Source organism: Perognathus longimembris, chromosome 19 (assembly GCF_023159225.1).
Source record: "Perognathus longimembris pacificus isolate PPM17 chromosome 19, ASM2315922v1, whole genome shotgun sequence".
In the NCBI taxonomy this organism is placed as follows: Eukaryota; Metazoa; Chordata; class Mammalia; order Rodentia; family Heteromyidae; genus Perognathus; species Perognathus longimembris.
Genome location: NC_063179.1, coordinates 40031328 through 40050130, shown reverse-complemented (window position 1 = coordinate 40050130; position 18803 = coordinate 40031328). Strand labels below are relative to the sequence as shown.

At 39.4% G+C, this 18803-nt stretch overlaps 1 protein-coding gene across 3 annotated transcripts in view; it reads left to right on the top strand.

The window, feature by feature from the left end:
* Positions 1 to 8604: 8604 nt before the first annotated feature.
* The window catches only part of Adamts6 (ADAM metallopeptidase with thrombospondin type 1 motif 6), a 217360-nt gene continuing 207161 nt past the window's right edge, over positions 8605 to 18803 (top strand). For all 3 annotated transcript variants that reach the window (XR_007214095.1, XM_048368168.1, XM_048368166.1), the window contains exons 1-2: positions 8605 to 8927; positions 17078 to 17447. Coding sequence is in view for 2 of the 3 variants with exons in the window: in XM_048368168.1 (XP_048224125.1) it covers positions 17351 to 17447 (97 nt within the window). In the remaining variant the exon portion in view is untranslated. The remainder of the gene's footprint in view (positions 8928 to 17077; positions 17448 to 18803) is intronic.

Sequence of the window (18803 nt, the reverse complement as noted above, 5' to 3'; positions counted from 1 at the left end):
GATTCCCCTAAAGAATGAGATGAATATCCTTTTTTTTTTTTTCAGTCATGAGGCTTGAACTCAGGCCCTGGGTGCTGTCCCTGAGCTTTTTTACTCAAGTCTAATGCTCTACCACTTTGAGCCATAGATCTGGGAGTCTCAGATTTGGCTTCCTGGAGTGGCTTTGAACCACGATCCTCTGATTTCATCCTCCTGAGTAGCTAGGATTGCATTTGTGAACACCAGTACCAGGCCCCTTGACTCATTTTCAGTATTGTTCTTAATATCTTTAGCTGGTATAGTTAGCACAGCAAGAGAAAGAAAAGGAGTACTAACTGAAAAGGAAAAGTCAAATTATCCCTATTTGTAAGTGGTATGATTTCATATATAAAAGACCCCAAGGATTCCACCAAAATGTCTCCTGCTTTTTTTTTTGGCAAGTAAAAGGATACAAAAGACAAAAATGAGTAGCTTTTCTTATACTAGTCCTGAAAAGGGGGAACTTAGAGGTTAAAAAAGTAAATGCCTTGGAATTTAGCAAAGGAGGGAGACAGACCTCTACAATAAAAACTATGAAATCTTGAGGAAAGAAACTGAAGACACCAGAAGATGGAAAGATCTCATAGATAGCAATGTTAGTATTTTGAAAATAATATACTACCAGAAGTAGTATGCAGATTCAATGTGATAAAATTCTAATATGTTTTTCATAGGCGTAGAAAAATCTTAAAATCGTTATGGAAACAGAAAACTCCCCAAGTAGCCAAAGCAATCCTGAGCAAATAATTACTTTAAAAAATGCAAAAGGTATCAGAATATCTGTCTTCGGGCTAATAACTACACAGTCCTAGTAATACAAACAGCATGACACTGGCACAAAAACAGACAAGTAAACTTATAGACTAGAATAGAACATCCAGAAATAAGCCCATGCATCTACAGCCATCTGATATTTGACAAAGACATAAAAAACACACAATGAGGAAATGATAGCCCTGTGAACAAATTGGGTTGGAGAAAACTGGATATCCACATAAAGAACATTGAACCTGGATCCTCTCTTACCCAATACAAAATGGGACCAAAATCTTAAATGTAATGTTCAGCTTGAAAACTTAAAGGTAAATAGGGAAGATGATGGAAGTTTGGGGATGTTACAAACTTTGGAATAAGACAACTGCTTAGAAAGAGCAAGAACTGACAAAGTGGATTGTATAAAATAGGGGAAACTATTGGGCGCTGGCCACTCATGCCTGTTAGCCTGGCTACTCAGGAGGCTGAGATCTGAGGAACACGATTCAAAGCCACCATGGGCAGGAAAAGTCTGAGACTCCAATTAACCACCAGAAAGCCAGAAGTGGAGCTGTGGAGCACAGTGGTAGAGAACTAGCTTTGAGCAAAAGGACTTCAGGGACAAGGCCCAGGCTCTGAGTTAATGCCCCACGACCAGCAGAAAGATAAAATACCCAAAGAACATTTAATAAATGGGCAGTTGAGTTAAATCAGCTATTCATAAAGAAAGACTAATATCCAATACATATATGGAGACTTAATTGTTCAACATCTTTAGTCCTAAGAGAAATGTAAATAAAATGGTACAATGTCCTTTTCACTTAACAGAATGACAATCACCAGTAAAACAGTGTTAGCAAAGGTGTAGGGAAAATGGAACTCTTATAAAGTGTCTGTTGAAATGTAAATCCAGCCACTATGGAAATTAGTATTGAAGTTCCTCAAAAAAGTAAAATTACTTACCATAGGATCCTACTACATCATTTATTTGAATGCTGATCAGCATATGTGAATGAACTAGCATTTGAAGAACATGTACAGAAGGTTCTAAACGTCACATGTTTTTCCTCATGTTGAATCTCTACTTAAAAAAATGGCATAAGTGTAAATTAGGGACTATTTGGGGGTAGGAATCATAAGGAAAAAGTGAAGCGAAGTCAAAAGGTTATGTGGGTGAGGGAATATAATTGTATTTCATGTTCATGTAACCCTGTTCAAAATTAAGGTAGGATGGGCAAGTACAAGTAACAGATGATCTATATAATCAGATTAATATAGAAAATTTATATGATTGCACAAATAGATGTAAGATAGCCATCTTCAATAATCCATTTCACAGCATCTGAAATCCAATCCTGCTTAATCCTACCATCTAGAGATTGTGGTGTGTGTGTGTGTGTGTGTGTGTGTGTGTGTGTGTGTGTGTGCGCGCTTGTGCTGGTTCTGTGGCTTGGGTGCCATCCCTGAATTTTTTTGCTCAAGGCTAGTACTCTTCCACTTTAACCACAGCTCTACTTGTGGTTGTTTGGTGGTTAATTGGAGATAAAGAGTCTCACAACTTTCCTGCCCTGGCTAGTTTTGAACCATGATCCTCAGATCTGAGCCTCTTGAGTAGCTAGGATTACAGGCGTGAACCATGTGCCCGGAGTCTTGAGAATTTTTATCCTCCAGGTAACTATGATCTTCAAGATACCATTCTTTTATGTATAAACCTAATTCCAATTTCTATCACAATATACCCATGCAAATATATTCCAATGCAGACATAATCCATCCATCTGTTGCATTAATTTTCCACACAAGGGCATATTAACAATGTATTTCTTCTTCTTTTTTTTAATGTTTTTGATCAGTTGTGGGGATTGAACTCTGAGCCTAAATGCTGTCCCTGAGCTTTTCAGCTCAAGGCTAGTGCTCTGCCAGTTGAGCCACAGTACCACTTCTGTTTGTCTGGTGGTTAATTGGAGGTAAAAGTCTCCTGGACTTTCCTGCCTGGGCTGGTTATGAACCGTGATCCTCAGATCTCAGCCTCCTAAGTAGCTTGGATTACAGGTATGAACATGGGCACCTGGCTTCTTGAGAATTTTTATCTTTCAGATAGCTATGATTTTCAAGATAGTGTGTATCATTCTTATGTTTATTTTGTTAAGTTTGAGATATATTTGATGCGCTATTAAAAATTTACAAGTAATATATAGATAGAATCCCGATTTCTATCATAATCTCTCAATGAAAATATATTTCAGTGTTTGTAGTTCATTCTTGTTGACACATGTAGGTATAAATCTGTTAACTAATTTTCCATACAATAGTATATTACAACATATTTCCCTATAATAATGATATAAATTATTTTCAAATTATTAATTGCAACAAATAATATTGACATAATTATCAAGGAGAATTTCTGATGTGAAAATTTCTTATGATTGTATACTTGAAAGAGGTTTTGTTGTGTCAAAGACTATGCAAATCTTTCTATTTATTAACTATTGCCAAATTCCTGTTTTGGGGGATTTGCACGTAATTTATACATGTTCTATTGAAAATATACCATCAGCTGGTTATTTAGTTACTCATCTATAGTCTCAGCACTTGGGAGGCTGAGGCAGGAGGATATCAAGCCAGCCTGTGCTATGTAGTAAGACCCTATCTCAAACCAAAGCAAAACAATCAAAACAGAAACAGAAATAGAAAGAAGAAAAGGAACCAAAAGCAAAGGCTCAGGATGTTGCTCTGTGGTAAAACATCTGCTTAAAATACTTGAGGCTCTGGGTTAGTCCTTAGCCCCCTCAAAGTGTAGCTGTCTAGTTCTTTAAATCTTTATTATTGGGCTGGGAACATGGCCTAGTGGCAAGAGTGCTTGACTCTAAATCTTTATTATTGACATTAAGAAATTTTAACCTCTTGAATGAAAAGGAAACATTTTCATGATTGCTACTGAGATTGGAACACTGCATCGTTTATCTATTATATATTAACTTGTTTTCTCCTATGCCTTGGCTGTTTCATGCCATTTTATTTTTGGTCTCATAGTCTAGTGAAGATTTGTTAAATGCTTTATTTATTCAGTTTGAATTATATGTATTACAAATTTGTCTCCCAATCTCTGCATTATGGTTTTAGTTTTGAATGTTTATGTAAAGTTTACTTAATGAAGTTAAAAGCATTCACTTTTCCCCTTGCTTAAGAAATCCTAGTCTTTTAAAAAGAATATAAAATATTTATTTTCACTATATTAAATTTAAATTCCATCTCATTGAACGAATAAAATGTGTTTTATCAAAAATACAGGGAGGTGGATTTTATAGTGAATCTTTAATACCAGAAAGGAAAATTGAATAATTCATCATAATTAGGATTTTTTTTTTCCTGCCAGTCCTGGGGCTTGAACACTGGGGCCTGAGCACTGTCCTTGAGCTCTTTTTGCTCAAGGCTGGCACTATACCACTGAGCCACAGTGCCACTTCCAGCTTTTTCTGTATATGTGGAACTGAGGAATCAAACCCAGGGCTTCGTGCATGCTAGGCAAGCGCTCTACCACTAGGCCAAACTCCCAGCCCAATTAACCATAATTAGTCACCTATTTCAGTTTAATCCAAGCAAGTATAAAGTCTGAATGCATCTTGTGTTTTGAATCTACATGCAGTCTAATTTAAGAATGCATTTCTTTAAATTTTCATTTTCATTTTGATAAATTAACAATGCAGTGTCTTTCTTTTACCTTCAAAAGCTCCTTAGTCTCTAATTCCTTGGCTCTCAGACTCTTCAGCTTTTACTTCAAATTTTCAGTCTAAAATATATGGATACATATATGCAAATTTATTCCTCTCCTTAATTTCTTTTCCATTTTCTTTCAGTGCTGAGGATTTAACCTAGGGCCTCAAATACTCACATACTAGGAAGCACTATAGCACTCCCAATATTCTGAATAGGCTCTCTTCATCCAAATCTATTAAGTTTCTAATACTTTTTGCAAAGCTGGTTTTCTAAATTATCTAGGGAGTTTGCTCTTAACACTTTTTCCTCTTATACCAACTCCTTTTTCTAATCTTATAATTAAATGGAAAAAGAAGGAATTTGGGAGGGAAAAGTTTTGTAAGAGAAAATAGATTTGTTAGTATAGAAATTTTAAGGCATTTCAGCTGACACTAAAATTGAGAGTTTAAAGCTTTATTATTTTATTTAGCAAATATTTTGCTATTTCATTCTTCCCTTCTGTGCTGGTGATCAATCACCAGCTCTCATTTCCTGCAATAAAAACTTTTTGATAATGTGGTTACATCAACCTATTGTCACATTAAAAAAATTCTATGCTAACATAAATGCTGAATATATAATAAGATAGCAAAATATTGACATAGAAAACAAGAAGTGAGGGAGGACAAAGAGATTTAAGATTTGAGGGCATGTGATGGGTTTAGGAAGATGTCAGTCAAAGAGTACAAACTTTTGGTGAAGGAAATTAAGTTTAAGAGATCCACTGTAAATAGTTTATGGTTAATCCTTGTTTATAGTTAATACGTATATTTTGCTCTTGAAAACTGTTGAGTGAACAAATTTTTAGCATTCTTACCAGGCCAAAAATATTAAGTTTGTAAGGTAATGTGTATGTTAAATATCTTGGTTTACTTTTGGATTTATTTATTATTTATTTCCTTAATTCTGCCAGTCTGGGAATCAAATCCAAGGCCTCAATTCTGGGCAAGTGTTCTACCTGTATACTTAGCTCTACCTACCTAAATAGCTTGATTTTTATAATAATTATTATATGTTATTATTTGAAATTTATTTTATTATTTCAAATATTCTAGTAAGGTGGAATGGGAGATATAAATGAGATGTTTTGGCTCTTGTTAAAACCGGATGTTGGCTACACTGGGAGTACTTTATACTTGTTTCTACTTTTATATATGCTGAAGTTTTCTGTAAAACATTTAAAATATTAACATATATGCAGAGATATACAGTTAAACTGTGTAGTGTTTATATACACTAATGATTTTTCACGATCCTACTGTTCTTAACTCAGTGGTTTGGAAATGAGAAATCTGTTGGAAATTTTTCATTACTCTGTTGAGACACAGGATGGCACTCTTTGAATAAGTAATTAGCCAAAGTGCACTTCTCAGAGGAGAAGCTTCACAACACTGCTACTAGTTAGGGCAGTTTATCTTGAGAGTAAAACCTTTTCGGGTACCTTACGCAAATGATTAATTAGGTCTCAACCTTCACTTTTTGGAGCTGGTGGCACCTATTCAATATTATCTTTTGAAGAAAAAAAATCAAGGAGGGTGGATGAAGTTTTACGTCTCCCTAACAGGTGATTTTGTGTAAGAAGAGTTCTTAGGTTTGGTGTTAGCAATGATTGCTGTGTCTTAGCCACTTTTCAGATATTTTATACACCCCCCGCCCCATGACTATTTCAGACAACTGTCAGCTGCCCACCGCAGAACATATTCCTACAATTCCAATGGCGCTTAGCTCATCCTGCTGATAAAGGTCAAGCTGACGGTTCACCGGGGACCAATGCCTTCCTCCCTCTCTCCCCTGGAAGGAAGCCCCGGGACCGGCCATGCGCAGGGTTGGACGCCCTGAATCCGATTCATGCCTTCTCTTCGCCAGCTATTGGTGGATCGACCAGAACAATGACACCTTGGACCTCCGGCGTGGGTGGGGAAGGGAATCACGGGGGCCATGATGCCCGCAGCAGCTAGAAATGCAAGCTCTGGTGTCAGAAGACCTTCCATCTCCTGCCGGTCCCGCGGGTGCTGCGCGCCTTTCTGCCTGGGGTCGTGGGCCATGGGTTTGGTGTGAACCAAGGGCTGGAGTGTCAAAGTGCCACATCTCCCCCCCCCCATCCCCCCCCACCCCCCAAACTTCAGGAACTCCTCGCACAGCCCCCCCGCCCCCCCCCCGCAGGTCCAGCCAGGCAGGTAGAGGGGCCGCCGATGGCACGGGTTTCCACGGTCGTCGTGTGGTTCTTTCTTTCCTCCCCTTCCTGTTTCCGATCCGGGTGCCAGGACTTTTGTTTGCTTGCTTAGGACATGGGGAGCATGGCTGGGTCCTTTCGCCCCAGCTCCGTGCCCGTCCCGGGGCGCCCTCCCCGCAGCCGCCACCGAGGAAAGCCCAAAGTGCCCCCCGGGAAGGGGCAGCTCATCCTTCCTACCAAGCGGGAGGGAGGGGGGGGTGCTAGGAGCTGGGGAGGGCAGGGGAGGGGAGGGGGCCGGGGAAGGGGCAGATGGGAGGCTGGAAGAACCAGTTTGGAGGTTTTGTTTATCTTGAGATCACAGCAGGCTTCCTCTTTTATTTTCCTTTCCTTTTCTCCTTACCTTTCAGGAGGGGAGGGGGGTGGGGGGGTGGGAAGGAGGAAGGGGGGGAGGAAAAGCTGATTCTGGATTTCTTTTCATTACAATTAAAAGTGATCTGCATACTTGTAGCATACTTGTACCTTCCCCCCCCCCCCCAGCTTAAAACACCATGCACCTTCCTTCCTGGGGAAATAATGGAATCTTCTTCCTCCCCCCCCCCCCCCCCGCCCCATAACCCATAGTCCAGGATCATGGAAAGTGTGCGGATCTCAGTCGGTTGCCTCTCCTCTGGGCGGCCACCTGGCTGGGGGAAGATGCAGGCGCCTTGCACGCCTGTGGCACGGGGGTCCCCCCCATCTGCCCGCCCCCCCTGGGGTAAGCGTGTGCCCTCTGGATCCCTCCAAGGCAGCCCGATTGCTTATTATTTGGCTCAAAAAAAAAATACACAGAGCAACAGAGCATGACACTTGGGATCTTTATTATTTTTTTTAAAACTGATATTAGTGCACCTAAAGGCACCCACCTCTCCTCCCCTCTTTCCTTTGGCCAAGAAACACCAATCACAAACCCAATGGGAGTTTCTAAAAAGAGGGAGGAGGAAGAGGAGGAGGAGGAGGGAGGGAGGGAGGAGGGAGGAGGGAGGAGAAGGAGGGAGGAGGAAGAAGAGGAGGAGGAGGAAGAAGAGGATGAGGAGGAGGAAGGAGGAGGAAGGAGGAGGAGGAGGAAGAGGAAGGAGGAGGAAGGAGGCGGAGGAGGAGGAGGAGGAAGGAGGAGGAAGGAGGAGGAGGAGGAGGAGGAGGAGGAGGAAGGAGGAGGAAGGAGGAGGAGGAGGAGGAGGAGGAGGAGGAAGGAGGAGGAGGAGGAGGAGGAGGAGGAGGAGGAGGAGGAAGGAGGAGGAGGAGGAGGAGGAGGAGGAGGAGGAGGAGGAGGAGGAGGAGGAGGAGGAGGAGGAGGAGGAGGAGGAGGAGGAGGAGGAGGAGGAGGAAGAAGAAGAAGAGGAAGGAGGCAGGATGGATTAGGGGAGAGAGGTTACCGGGGCCAGAATCCCTGTCCTTCCCGGTGTGGAAACGTTGACATTGTCTCCAGCCTTGCGAATGGCTGGTGGCCGGTTACCCCGATTGTACCTCTCTCTACCTCCCTTCCCCCTCCACGTGACGGCCCAGGACACATGCGCGCCCGCCCCGACGCAGCCCCGGCACATCTGCAGACTGACGTCAGTGCGCTCTGCCTCCGACGGAAAGCTGCCAAAGTTCCTCGCTGCAATCCATTCAAGTTGGCCGGGGGCCGGCAGCGCGAGCTAGGGCTACTTCCACAGAACTGCGCTGCCCTTCCTGCGCCTCGGCTCTTCCTTGCGGCTGATACCTTTTGATGCGCTGCACATGTGATTTGCATAGCAAAGGCACCAAGCTGTCCAGGAAGAGAAGGGCACCACTTCCATCCCCAATTAGCCTTTTCTCCTTTCTTTGCTTTCTTTATCCACCCCCACCCCCCCACCCACCCCCCTCTCGCTCTCTCTTTTTTTTTATTTGAGGCGGGGAGGGAGAGAGAGGCGGGTGGTGGTTGCAAAGGCACATCTCAGGTTGATAGCCTGGATGGATTGGAGGCATTCTCTTTTTCTGCCAAATCGGAAAGTCGGTTCTCGAAAGCCCCGGCTAGCCAGACTATAGGGTTTTATTCTGGCTGCAGAATATAACTGGCTGGTGTGGTTTTTGCAAAGGGGGGCAAAAAGGAAAAAAAAAAAAAAGGGAAAAAAAAAAGGAGAGGCAGTACGTGAGTCGTCCATTGCAATCTCTATTGTTTGAAACTTACTTTTTTTTTTAAAATCAGAATTTGAAGATGAAAACGGTAAGGAAGACTTCACAATATTCAATGAAACTTTTTTTAAGGAAAAAAAAAACAAAACTTGCACTTTGCTTTTCTTCTTAATAATGCCTAAGAAAACTAACACCCTCTTCTCTCCTCTCCTCTCCCCTCTTCCCTCTCCTCTCTCTCTCTCTCTCTCTCTCTCTCTCTATTTTATGGCAAGGAGTGAGCTTGACTGAACTTTTACAGATAGAAGTCATTTTAACTCTAGACTACTCGGGAGTTGTATACAATTTTAAGACTTGCAAGTATTTTATGATGCAAAATCTGTTTATGATATGAATATCCATGTTTTGTGAAGTGGTCATTATGATGGTTATTTCGGTCTTTTAACTAATCACCAAATAGTGAGGGAGAAAGTCTTAATAATATTCGTGTTTTAAATCGTTTCCAGTTTTCTTAAGAAAAGCCTTCTGTAGTTTATAGTTTCATGTCAACGTCTTCAGTCTTCAGACAAGTGCATATTTTATGCCTGGGCTCAGAGAATAGCAATAATGTTCTAGCTGTAGCCTGATGCTCTACGATATGCTAAGCTCTTAATAGGCTAATCAAAGAGATGGAGGCGTGTGTTTTTGATTTGCTTTTGGCCACTCGGGACATACTAGACTCATAGCCCTCTGGAGCCTTGTTTATCAGGGTATGTCTGTCTGTATACATGGTGTATGGGACCAAAGTGCAGGGATTTGGGGGGTGGGTGTCGAACTGGGGGTGGGGGGAGGAAGAGTGCTGGAGGGAGTATTGGTAAACCTCTTTCTGATCATGTGTACCACAATATCTGTCTTTGATAATTTCCTCCCTTGTACTAGAGGCAAGGAGAGCAAGAGAGGGCGAGAAGGCGCGCTGAGAGGGAACAAGAGAGTGAGTTTCTTACTCTTGTTTTTATTTGAGCTGCCGGTGCAACGCTTTTGGGCCAAATGCCAACTGTCTGGGTCACACGCGTTTTATCCAAATAGATTTAGCGCTGCTGTCTGGAAATGGGCTGCTGAATGTTAACTTTAGGATCAACTCAACCAGGGCAGCTCAGACTGTTACCCTCTGTCTGGATGAAGTGGAGTGGGGGTGGTGGTGGTGGTAGGGGGGGTGATGAGGGTGTGCAGAGCAGGGGGAGGAAAAGGGAAACAGAACCAATGCTTGGAACTTTAAACAAGACTCTGAGTGTAATTTTCAACATGTTCTTTTATGTTCAATGGTTGTGATTAATTTTTTTTGAGGGGTAAACTTATATTGATCACCTGAAACTTTATGAAATGAGACAGCATGATGGCAAGAAATGTAACATAAAATGCTTTAGTTGAAGAAAAATAAGAAACTTAATTTTAGTGATAATTGCTTTCTGTGTTCTTTTTTTTTCTTTCCACCAAAGTGGTAGCTGCAGTCTGGCTTATTTACTGCTTAAATGTGATTTTTTTTAAAAGAATGGCATATAGAGGCAAATAAGTTGATTTCAAACAAATCAGATTCATTTATTTGTCACAAATGGCAGAATGTGTGTAGTGGTATTAATGTTTTTGTGATTCCCAAGACCTGAACTGTTGTGGATATTTCTCATGTCTACTCGAATACCTGGGAGATGAATGTTCCTACCCTGTCCATTCTTTCTACTTCCTCCTGATTCCCTAGTAACTACTAGTAGCTACTCATGGTCTATGGTTGACTCTTGCCCTCGTTGTGATGTTGGTGACAGGAAGAAAAGTGTTATTATATTAGGAAGGCTTAATGACAGATTGTGACTCTTTAGGGGAAAGGAAGGGAAAGATATTGCTAGATATTTAGTCCTACGAAAGGTTAAAGTTGTCAACTTTTTTTTTTTTTTTTTGCCAATCCTGGAGCTTGAACTCAGGGCCTGAGCACTGTCCCTGGCTTCTTTTTGTTCAAGGCTAGCACTCTGCCACTTGAGCCACAGCGCCACTTCTGGCCTTTTTCTATATATGTGGTGCTGAGGAACCGAACCCAGGGCTTCATGCATACGAGACAAGCACTCTTGCCACTAGGCCATATTCCCAGCCCTGATTGTCAACTTTTACACTAAACTCAAGAAATAAAATGTTTCTGTTTTCAGGAAAAAGATTTAAAAGGAGATATTTACCTTGTTATCTGAGGAAAGAAATTTGAGACAGTATGCCCTTTAGAGCTCTATTTTGGTAAATTTTGTTATTTTTGCTTTGGACTCATTTGCTAATTTAAATGTTTAACCACATCTTTTCTTGGAGACTAATCTCACAAAGTTTATAAATGATCCACAAACCATTATACTTTGAACCTGGTGTTTTCCTTAGCATATAGTAGCTGAGGAATACTTGCTGAGAGAATAGACAGTGAAATGAGAACTTAATTTTCATGTATAAAAATTAAATATGTGAAAGGTACATGATATTGTTGTTGCTTCCATGGACATCAAATTAGCTTTAAAATAAGTAAAGGTGGATGAAAGAAATGGAGGTTTCTAAACATGTTCTCTAGCTCCATAATAATAGTTCATGAGAGAAAATTATTACCTTAGCTACTCCCAGATCACTTGAGTGGAGATGACAGTGCAGATGAGAGAGGAAAAAGTCAAGCAGTAAACTTCAGCCAGGGGAAGCTACTGAAGGAATCACTGGACTGAAAATTGTCTGACTGTATTTTTGACTCAGGTAGTACAGCTTTGATATATAAAAGCAGGTAAATGATTCCCTAACTTTATAACTTTGTATTATGAAAACCATCATATGTATACAATGGAAAACTGATTCTCTTTTCAAAATTAAAATAGTTATAACTCATCATGACCTGAGTTCTTTGCAGTTTACTTTAAAAGACAATTCTGCCTTGTTGACTGAGTCTTTATTGTATCCAACTGTTCCACATTTTTTTAGGAAAGGAAGAACATAAAACTACTTTTGAAGGGAAGCCTTTAGAAAATGACATATACTAAAGTGAGGAAGGCTAGCATTTAATTATTAAAGTGAAGTATGCAGCCACCGTATCAGGTGTAATATAATGGATCTTCTCCATAATTTTTTATTGGTTGTTGTCATTATGATTTTTATGAATGAGAAAACAGATCCTGAGAAGTTCAATAATTTGGAATCAAACTAAATCAAATTAAAATTAAATTAAAAGTGTTTGTGCTTTCCACACCATAGTAATACTTCCGCTATACATCTTACATCTTAATGACTTCCGCTATACATCTTACATCTTAATGCATTGTAATTTCTGGACAATCGTCTGGTGATTTAGTATTAGCTTGAACTTTAGACACTTCAGGAAAAGTCAAATTCCATACATGCTTGTTTATAGTTCCTAGATGAACATTTCCAGCAGGTGTCAGAAAGTAGATTAATGTATTCTCTTGTGTAGGTGAATTAAGAGTGGTTAGATAACTGGTTTTGGTTGAACTCTAGCCAACTAAGCACTAATATATGTTGCTAACTTCATTCACTAAACTCTAAAGGCTTTGACGAATGTGAAGAGTTAGAGTAGAAAGTGAGTAAGGAGGAGAAAAATCCCTCCAACTTCAAATTTGTTGAATGCTCCCAGGTCAGATACTATAGGCAATGATGGAATAAGACCATAACACTAGTTTGTTTAATTTCAGAGCTCCTAATTTCTTAATTAGACACCAGTGCCCCTTTTATTGCAAATCCTGAATATCATATTAGTCGATTTTTGGCCAAATTGTTACATATTTCATTTTCTCTTAATACTACTGCCTTAAATTTGTGGATGTTTCAGAACAATTTGAAGGTAAGTAAGAGTAAAGTTTACAAAATTCTAAAGTTCACAAATTTCTCTAGGGGGAAATGCTGTTGTTTCGCAAACCCACCCAATTATTCTGTAAGTTTGACATTAATTTCAATATCCAGGAAAATCGATCTATCACCACAACTAGAAAATTGACTGAAATGTGTTAAGTCTAAATTTTTTCTTTAAAGGAAGATCATAGTATAAAGTATATGAAGAATCCAGTTAATGTAATTCATTACTACTGAAAACATTCTAGTGACTTGAAAAATTGCTAACACTAAAAATAAATGTTCACAAAGTAATAATTATACTTTAGTACCCCATGGCTAAGGTTGGAGTATGGAGATTATATGTACATAGGTTGTAAAGCAAATTAACTGGGTTCTTGGTGTTAGTGTTAGTGAATACTAGTGTGATTTAGTAACTTTACACATCTTTACCTGAGAAAATATATATAGTGCCTATCTTAATTAAATAGTTCTAGAATTAATTTTGAGATCACACTCAGGGCTGATCCTGAGTGTTTTTGCTCGAGGCTAGCACTCCACCATTGGAGCCACAGCTCCATTTGTCTTTTTCTTGGTGAATTGGAGATGCGGCTCATGGAGTTTCCTGTCTGAGCTGGCTTCCAATAGTGATGCCTCTTGAGTAGCTGGGATTGTAGGATTACTGGCAGGAGCCACCAGTGACTGGCTTGCATCTATTATGTAACATAGTTCTGTGCAACTACTATTGAATGTTTAGTTTGTCAAACTGGAAATGTGACAATATACAGACAATTTAGATTTTTTATGTGAGATGACTTAATGTGTGAATGTGGACTTCCTTGTTTCATAGTTCTCTGTGGCTTCTGTGTCAACTTGTCTATCTGGAAATCAGTAACTGCATTAGTTATCAATTGCTACATAACAATTCACCACCGATTACATGACATGAAACATCATGCCTTCACAGTTTCTATGAACTCAGAGCTCAACCATGGCTTAGCTATGGCCTTTTCTTCAGGGTTTAGTTTTAAGTAAAGTGTTGGCAAAGACTGGGTTTCTGCAGATAATTTGACAGGGGAAAGATCTGCTTTTGAAGCTCACTTATTAGAGGCAAAATTCAATTTCTTTGTGTGGCCTCTCCTTTGCTAAGCAAGTGCTCTACCAGTAGAATTGTGATTTGAGTCCAGGATTCAGTTTCTTGCATCAGGAGACTGCTTTTATTTCTTTTTCTGTGGGCTTGTACATGACAATGGATCTCACCTAAGTCAACAACAGAGAATTGGCTAGCAAGATGGAAGTCAGAATCTTTTCGAATCTAGTAATGGGAGTGGCATCCCCTCAATGTTGAGTTATTCTCAGGGTTAGAGTTAAATTCTTTCAGGGGAGGGGATTATCACACTTGAGAGAATCACAAGTTCTATCAGAATCTTCCCATCCACAGACCAATAGCCTCTACTGCATGAATGTGTTGTGAGAGAAGATGAAAATAAATAACGTATATTCTAAATCCTTTGTTTTTTGGTCTATCTTTAAACTACCATGGCAGGTATTACTTATTAGCTTTCTGCATAGGAAGCAAATTTGCTATTTGCATTATTATTAATGCTAGCACTCTCCCTTTCTCTGGCCAGCAACACCTTCTGGAATGTATTCTAGTTTTAATGAGTAGCTTCAGCAATTTGACTTTATGAAATTTCCTTCATTTCTAGAAGCTATCACAAATGTGGCTTTTCTCTCTCTCTCAAGTTTTGTTTGATTTATCTTTCTTTCACAAGTCTTGTGATCCCTTTTAACCTATTTCCATAACTTCATTATGTATTTATATGTCTGCTTTGAATTTTTCTGCTATTTAGATTATGGGCTTATCCAGAGGAAGGATTCTGTCTTAATCTTTTATTCTCTCTTAATCCTTTTGGTATTCTGATGTTTTTATTGTCTTTTAAGAATAGTAAGATAATATTTTTGGTTAATGACTAGCTTTCCCAAGGCCTAGTGGCTTAATAACTTGTAGATGCAGATGTAAGGGATTTTAAAAGGTTGTGGTTGTTTTATAGGTTGTAATAACCAGTATTTGTAGCACCACAGGGAATGAAGTATTCCTCATAAGTTAATTTTCTGGTTAACTACAAATATCCCTTTACATGCCTAAATTAATTTTCTTAATGTCTTATTATTAATTAACTGTGGTTAATTGATCTATTCATCTGTTCATCACTTTAAAAAACAACAACAAACATGTAGTAAGCATTTATTGTAGGATAATCCTATGCATTAGAGGTCCAAGATGAAAATCCTTTCTAAAACATTTTGTGTACTTCCTTATTTTAACAGTAATTTATCTTATTAAAAATGGTTTAGGTGTGTGTTTCTGACTCAGGCATTGTACTATGAAAATCAGATATTGAGCTACAACACAGTTTATATACACAGAGAAAGTGTTATGTTATTAAAGAATGGTTTGCTTTTATCCCAAACTGGATTGCTTTTCGGTTCTAAAACTACTTTTTTAGTTTCATGTTCATTTTGTGGGACTGTTTTGCTGTTAGTGAGATAGTTTTTAATTCCTCAGTTTTTTTCTTTTCTCCCCTAATGTTCTGTATGCTGGGGAATCAGGTAGCTAACTAGGTTAGTAGTCTGAATAAAATGTCAGTACATGAATTTTGAGTGAGGTTGATAGCTGAAAGTATAGTATGTGAGCTAGGACTTCCAATCTGTTGTTATGCTTAAATGAAGTTTTAAAAATTTCTTTTCAGGGCTGGGGATATAGCCTAGTGGCAAGAGTGCCTGCCTCGGATACACGAGGCCCTAGGTTCGGTTCCCCAGCACCACATATACAGAAAACGGCCAGAAGCGGCGCTGTGGCTCAAGTGGCAGAGTGCTAGCCTTGAGCGGGAAGAAGCCAGGGACAGTGCTCAGGCCCTGAGTCCAAGGCCCACGACTGGCCAAAAAAAAAAAAATAAATAAAAATAAAATAAAAATTTCTTTTCAAGTGTAATCTATCATGTTGAAATTGCTTTATTTGAGTTGCTTTGTAAGTCATTTAAGGCTTTCAGATAAAATCAAAGATTAAATATGGTCCAACATTTTAGAACTTGAGTTTGTGACACTGTCTTAGTGTTCAAAGACAGTTGATAAGTGGCACTGTATTTGTAGACATGTTTCTCAGGACAAAACAATAAGCAGCATGATTCCTGGATATGAATGAGTGTACGAAGCATGTTAAGGAATGGAATCGTGTACTGTTTATCGAGTCCATGGAGTGACATTAGATGTTGAAGCCAGTCTTTATTTTGTTAGTACTAGTATTACTGAGGCTTGAACTCAGGGCCTGTACTCTCTTGGCTTTTTTTGCTTAAGGCTGTGGCCCTATCATTTGAGTCACACCTCCACATCTTGCTTTTTGTTTATTAATGGGAGATAAGAGTTGTTATTTTCAACATAATATGTGAATTTTTTTCTTCTGTTCATCTTCCTTATGATTTAGCCCCTGTTGTCACTATATTTAGTTCTGATACCCTGGGTATTTTTATATATGTCTGTCTGAATTAGGGAAGGGGAGGGGAATATTAAAATGGTGAGACAAAGGGTAAAAGGCAAACCAATGCAACAGCAATACACTCAAGATAATACGTGGTAAACTAACTGTACAACTGGGGGTGGGATTGAGAAGGAGGGGAGGTGGGAGAAAAATCAGGGAGGGGGTAGCAAGTTTGACAAGAAATGTTTTTTTACTTGCACCCGTGTGTGTGTGTGTGTGTGTGTGTGCGCGCGCGTGCGTGCAGGTCTTGGTGCTTAAATTTATGGCTTGTCCTTGAGCTTATTTGATCCAGGTTAGTGCTTTACCACTTGAACCACAGCACTACGCCCAGCATTTTGGTGGCTAATTGGACAGAAGAGTCTCACCGATTTTTCTGCTGGGACTGGCTTCAAATTGTGATCCTCAGATTTCAGCCTGAGTAGCTAGGATTTACAGGCATGAGACACCAGCACTAGTCTTTAAAAAAAAAAAACTGTATCCAAAGGAGATTAGCCCACTGTATCCATTCATTGTTATCTTCAAAGTTAAAAAGGAAGCATTATGATTCTTCAAATTCCTCCGCCTCCTTTCTTCCTCCTCCTCTAGCTTTCTCTTCTTTCCTTCTTCTTGTGCTAAGGACCAAACTTGCATGCTAGACAAGCACTATCTATGTGGTTTAATCTCAAAATTTCTTCATGTAGACTTCATTAAGTAGCTTTAATATTTTCTTTAAGATTTAGATACATGGATTCATGTATATTTATTTAGACTCTAAAGAAAAACAATGGTCTAATATAACTGTACTACGTAGTTATGTCTTTGGCAACTATACATAGTAAATCTGTCCATTCAAGATAATTGTTAATTAACTTACATTTTTCTTTGTTTTGTTCTTCTAGGTTAAATAATGGCCATATTTTAGTGACTGATCAACTTAATGCTTTGCTTCTGAACACATTTATTACCATTATTTTCTTCATTTTGGATTGAGAACATGAATCTGGACACAGGAGAAAGTACAGAATGTTGGAAAAGAGTATCCATTAAACAGAACATCTAACAGCTACTTTGCAAGAAGCATTAAGTACAGCATTGTTATGCTTCGATTTTGGTATGATATTGACTCTCTAGCACATAGGTAGCCCTCCAAAAAATCACCAGTTTTCTAAATTATGGAAATTTTGTGGAAGACGTTGACTTGGATGTTGAGCCTCATCATGGCTTCAGCAGAATTTCATAATGACCACAGACTTTCATACAGTTCTCAAGGTAGGAGTCTTGCTTTTGAAACTTTAAAAAGAATATCGCTGGGGCTGGGGATATAGCCTAGTGGCAAGAGTGCCTGCCTCGGATACACGAGGCCCTAGGTTCGATTCCCCAGCACCACATATACAGAAAAAACGGCCAGAAGCGGCGCTGTGGCTCAAGTGGCAGAGTGCTAGCCTTGAGCGGGAAGAAGCCAGGGACAGTGCTCAGGCCCTGAGTCCAAGGCCCAGGACTGGCCAAAAAAAAAAAAAAAAAAAAAAAAAAGAATATCGCTGATAGTCATGTAAGAAATAATGCAGAATATTTCATTTGGACATAAGAATTTCTATTGAGGGAACTGTAGTTCAGGCACCAGCCTTGGACAAGAAAAAGAATTTTGTGGAATATGTAGTGACAGGAACAGGGGCCTATTGAGTCATTTCAATGCTAGGTGTTTTTTTTTAATATTATGAACTATGAGGATCTGTCTAATTATCCTCCCAAGAGTCAGTTTAACATCCAGTGGATTTTGAAGTTGACTGATCTCTCTTTTGAAAATAGTAATACACCCTGCCCCACAAAGCTTCCTTTTCTAGATCCTAAATTTTAATAGCTTCCTTCATGAGATTTACCAGTAAGGTTATTTTCTAAGAGAATCCCAATGTTTATACTGTAGATAAGAAAAAAAACTAGACAAGTTTTAATACAAGACCTTTTAAATATGGGCCTTTGGGGAAAAAGTGATTTTCCCAAATTTAAGAATTCTGATCTAAGGACTAAAAGAATAAGAATTGTAAACTAATTTTTTTTCAATTTCTAACCCTTATAATTTTAAACCATAGAGTATCTATAGAGTTGAACTTTGTGTCATAGAAATGATTTTAAGAGGCCTGGGGGTATGGGTCAAATGGCACAGCACTTGCCTGAAAATGATCTTAACAACAGAAATCCCAAGAGCAAATATCATTTTCTTTTCCATGGACCAGTCTATTCCACATAGAATTATCAAAAGCTGTATCTTTTGTATTTTTCCCATAAATGTATAGTGATACTTTTTGACAGATTTTCAAGGGTGTTATAGATTGATGTATAGAATTCCATATGATTATTGCTCTTAAAAGTAGATGGACAGCTGGCTGCTGGTGGCTTACGCCTGTAATCCTGGCTACTCAGGAGGCTGAGAGCTGAGGATTGCGGGGCTCCACGCCAGCCTGGACAGGAAAGTCTGTGAGACTTAAATCTCCAAAGAGCCAAAAGTAGAAATGTGGCTCAAGTGGTAGAGCACTAGCCTTGAGCAATAAAACCTTAGGGACAGAGTTCAAGCCCTAGGATCAACACACACACACACACACACACACACACACACACACACACACACAC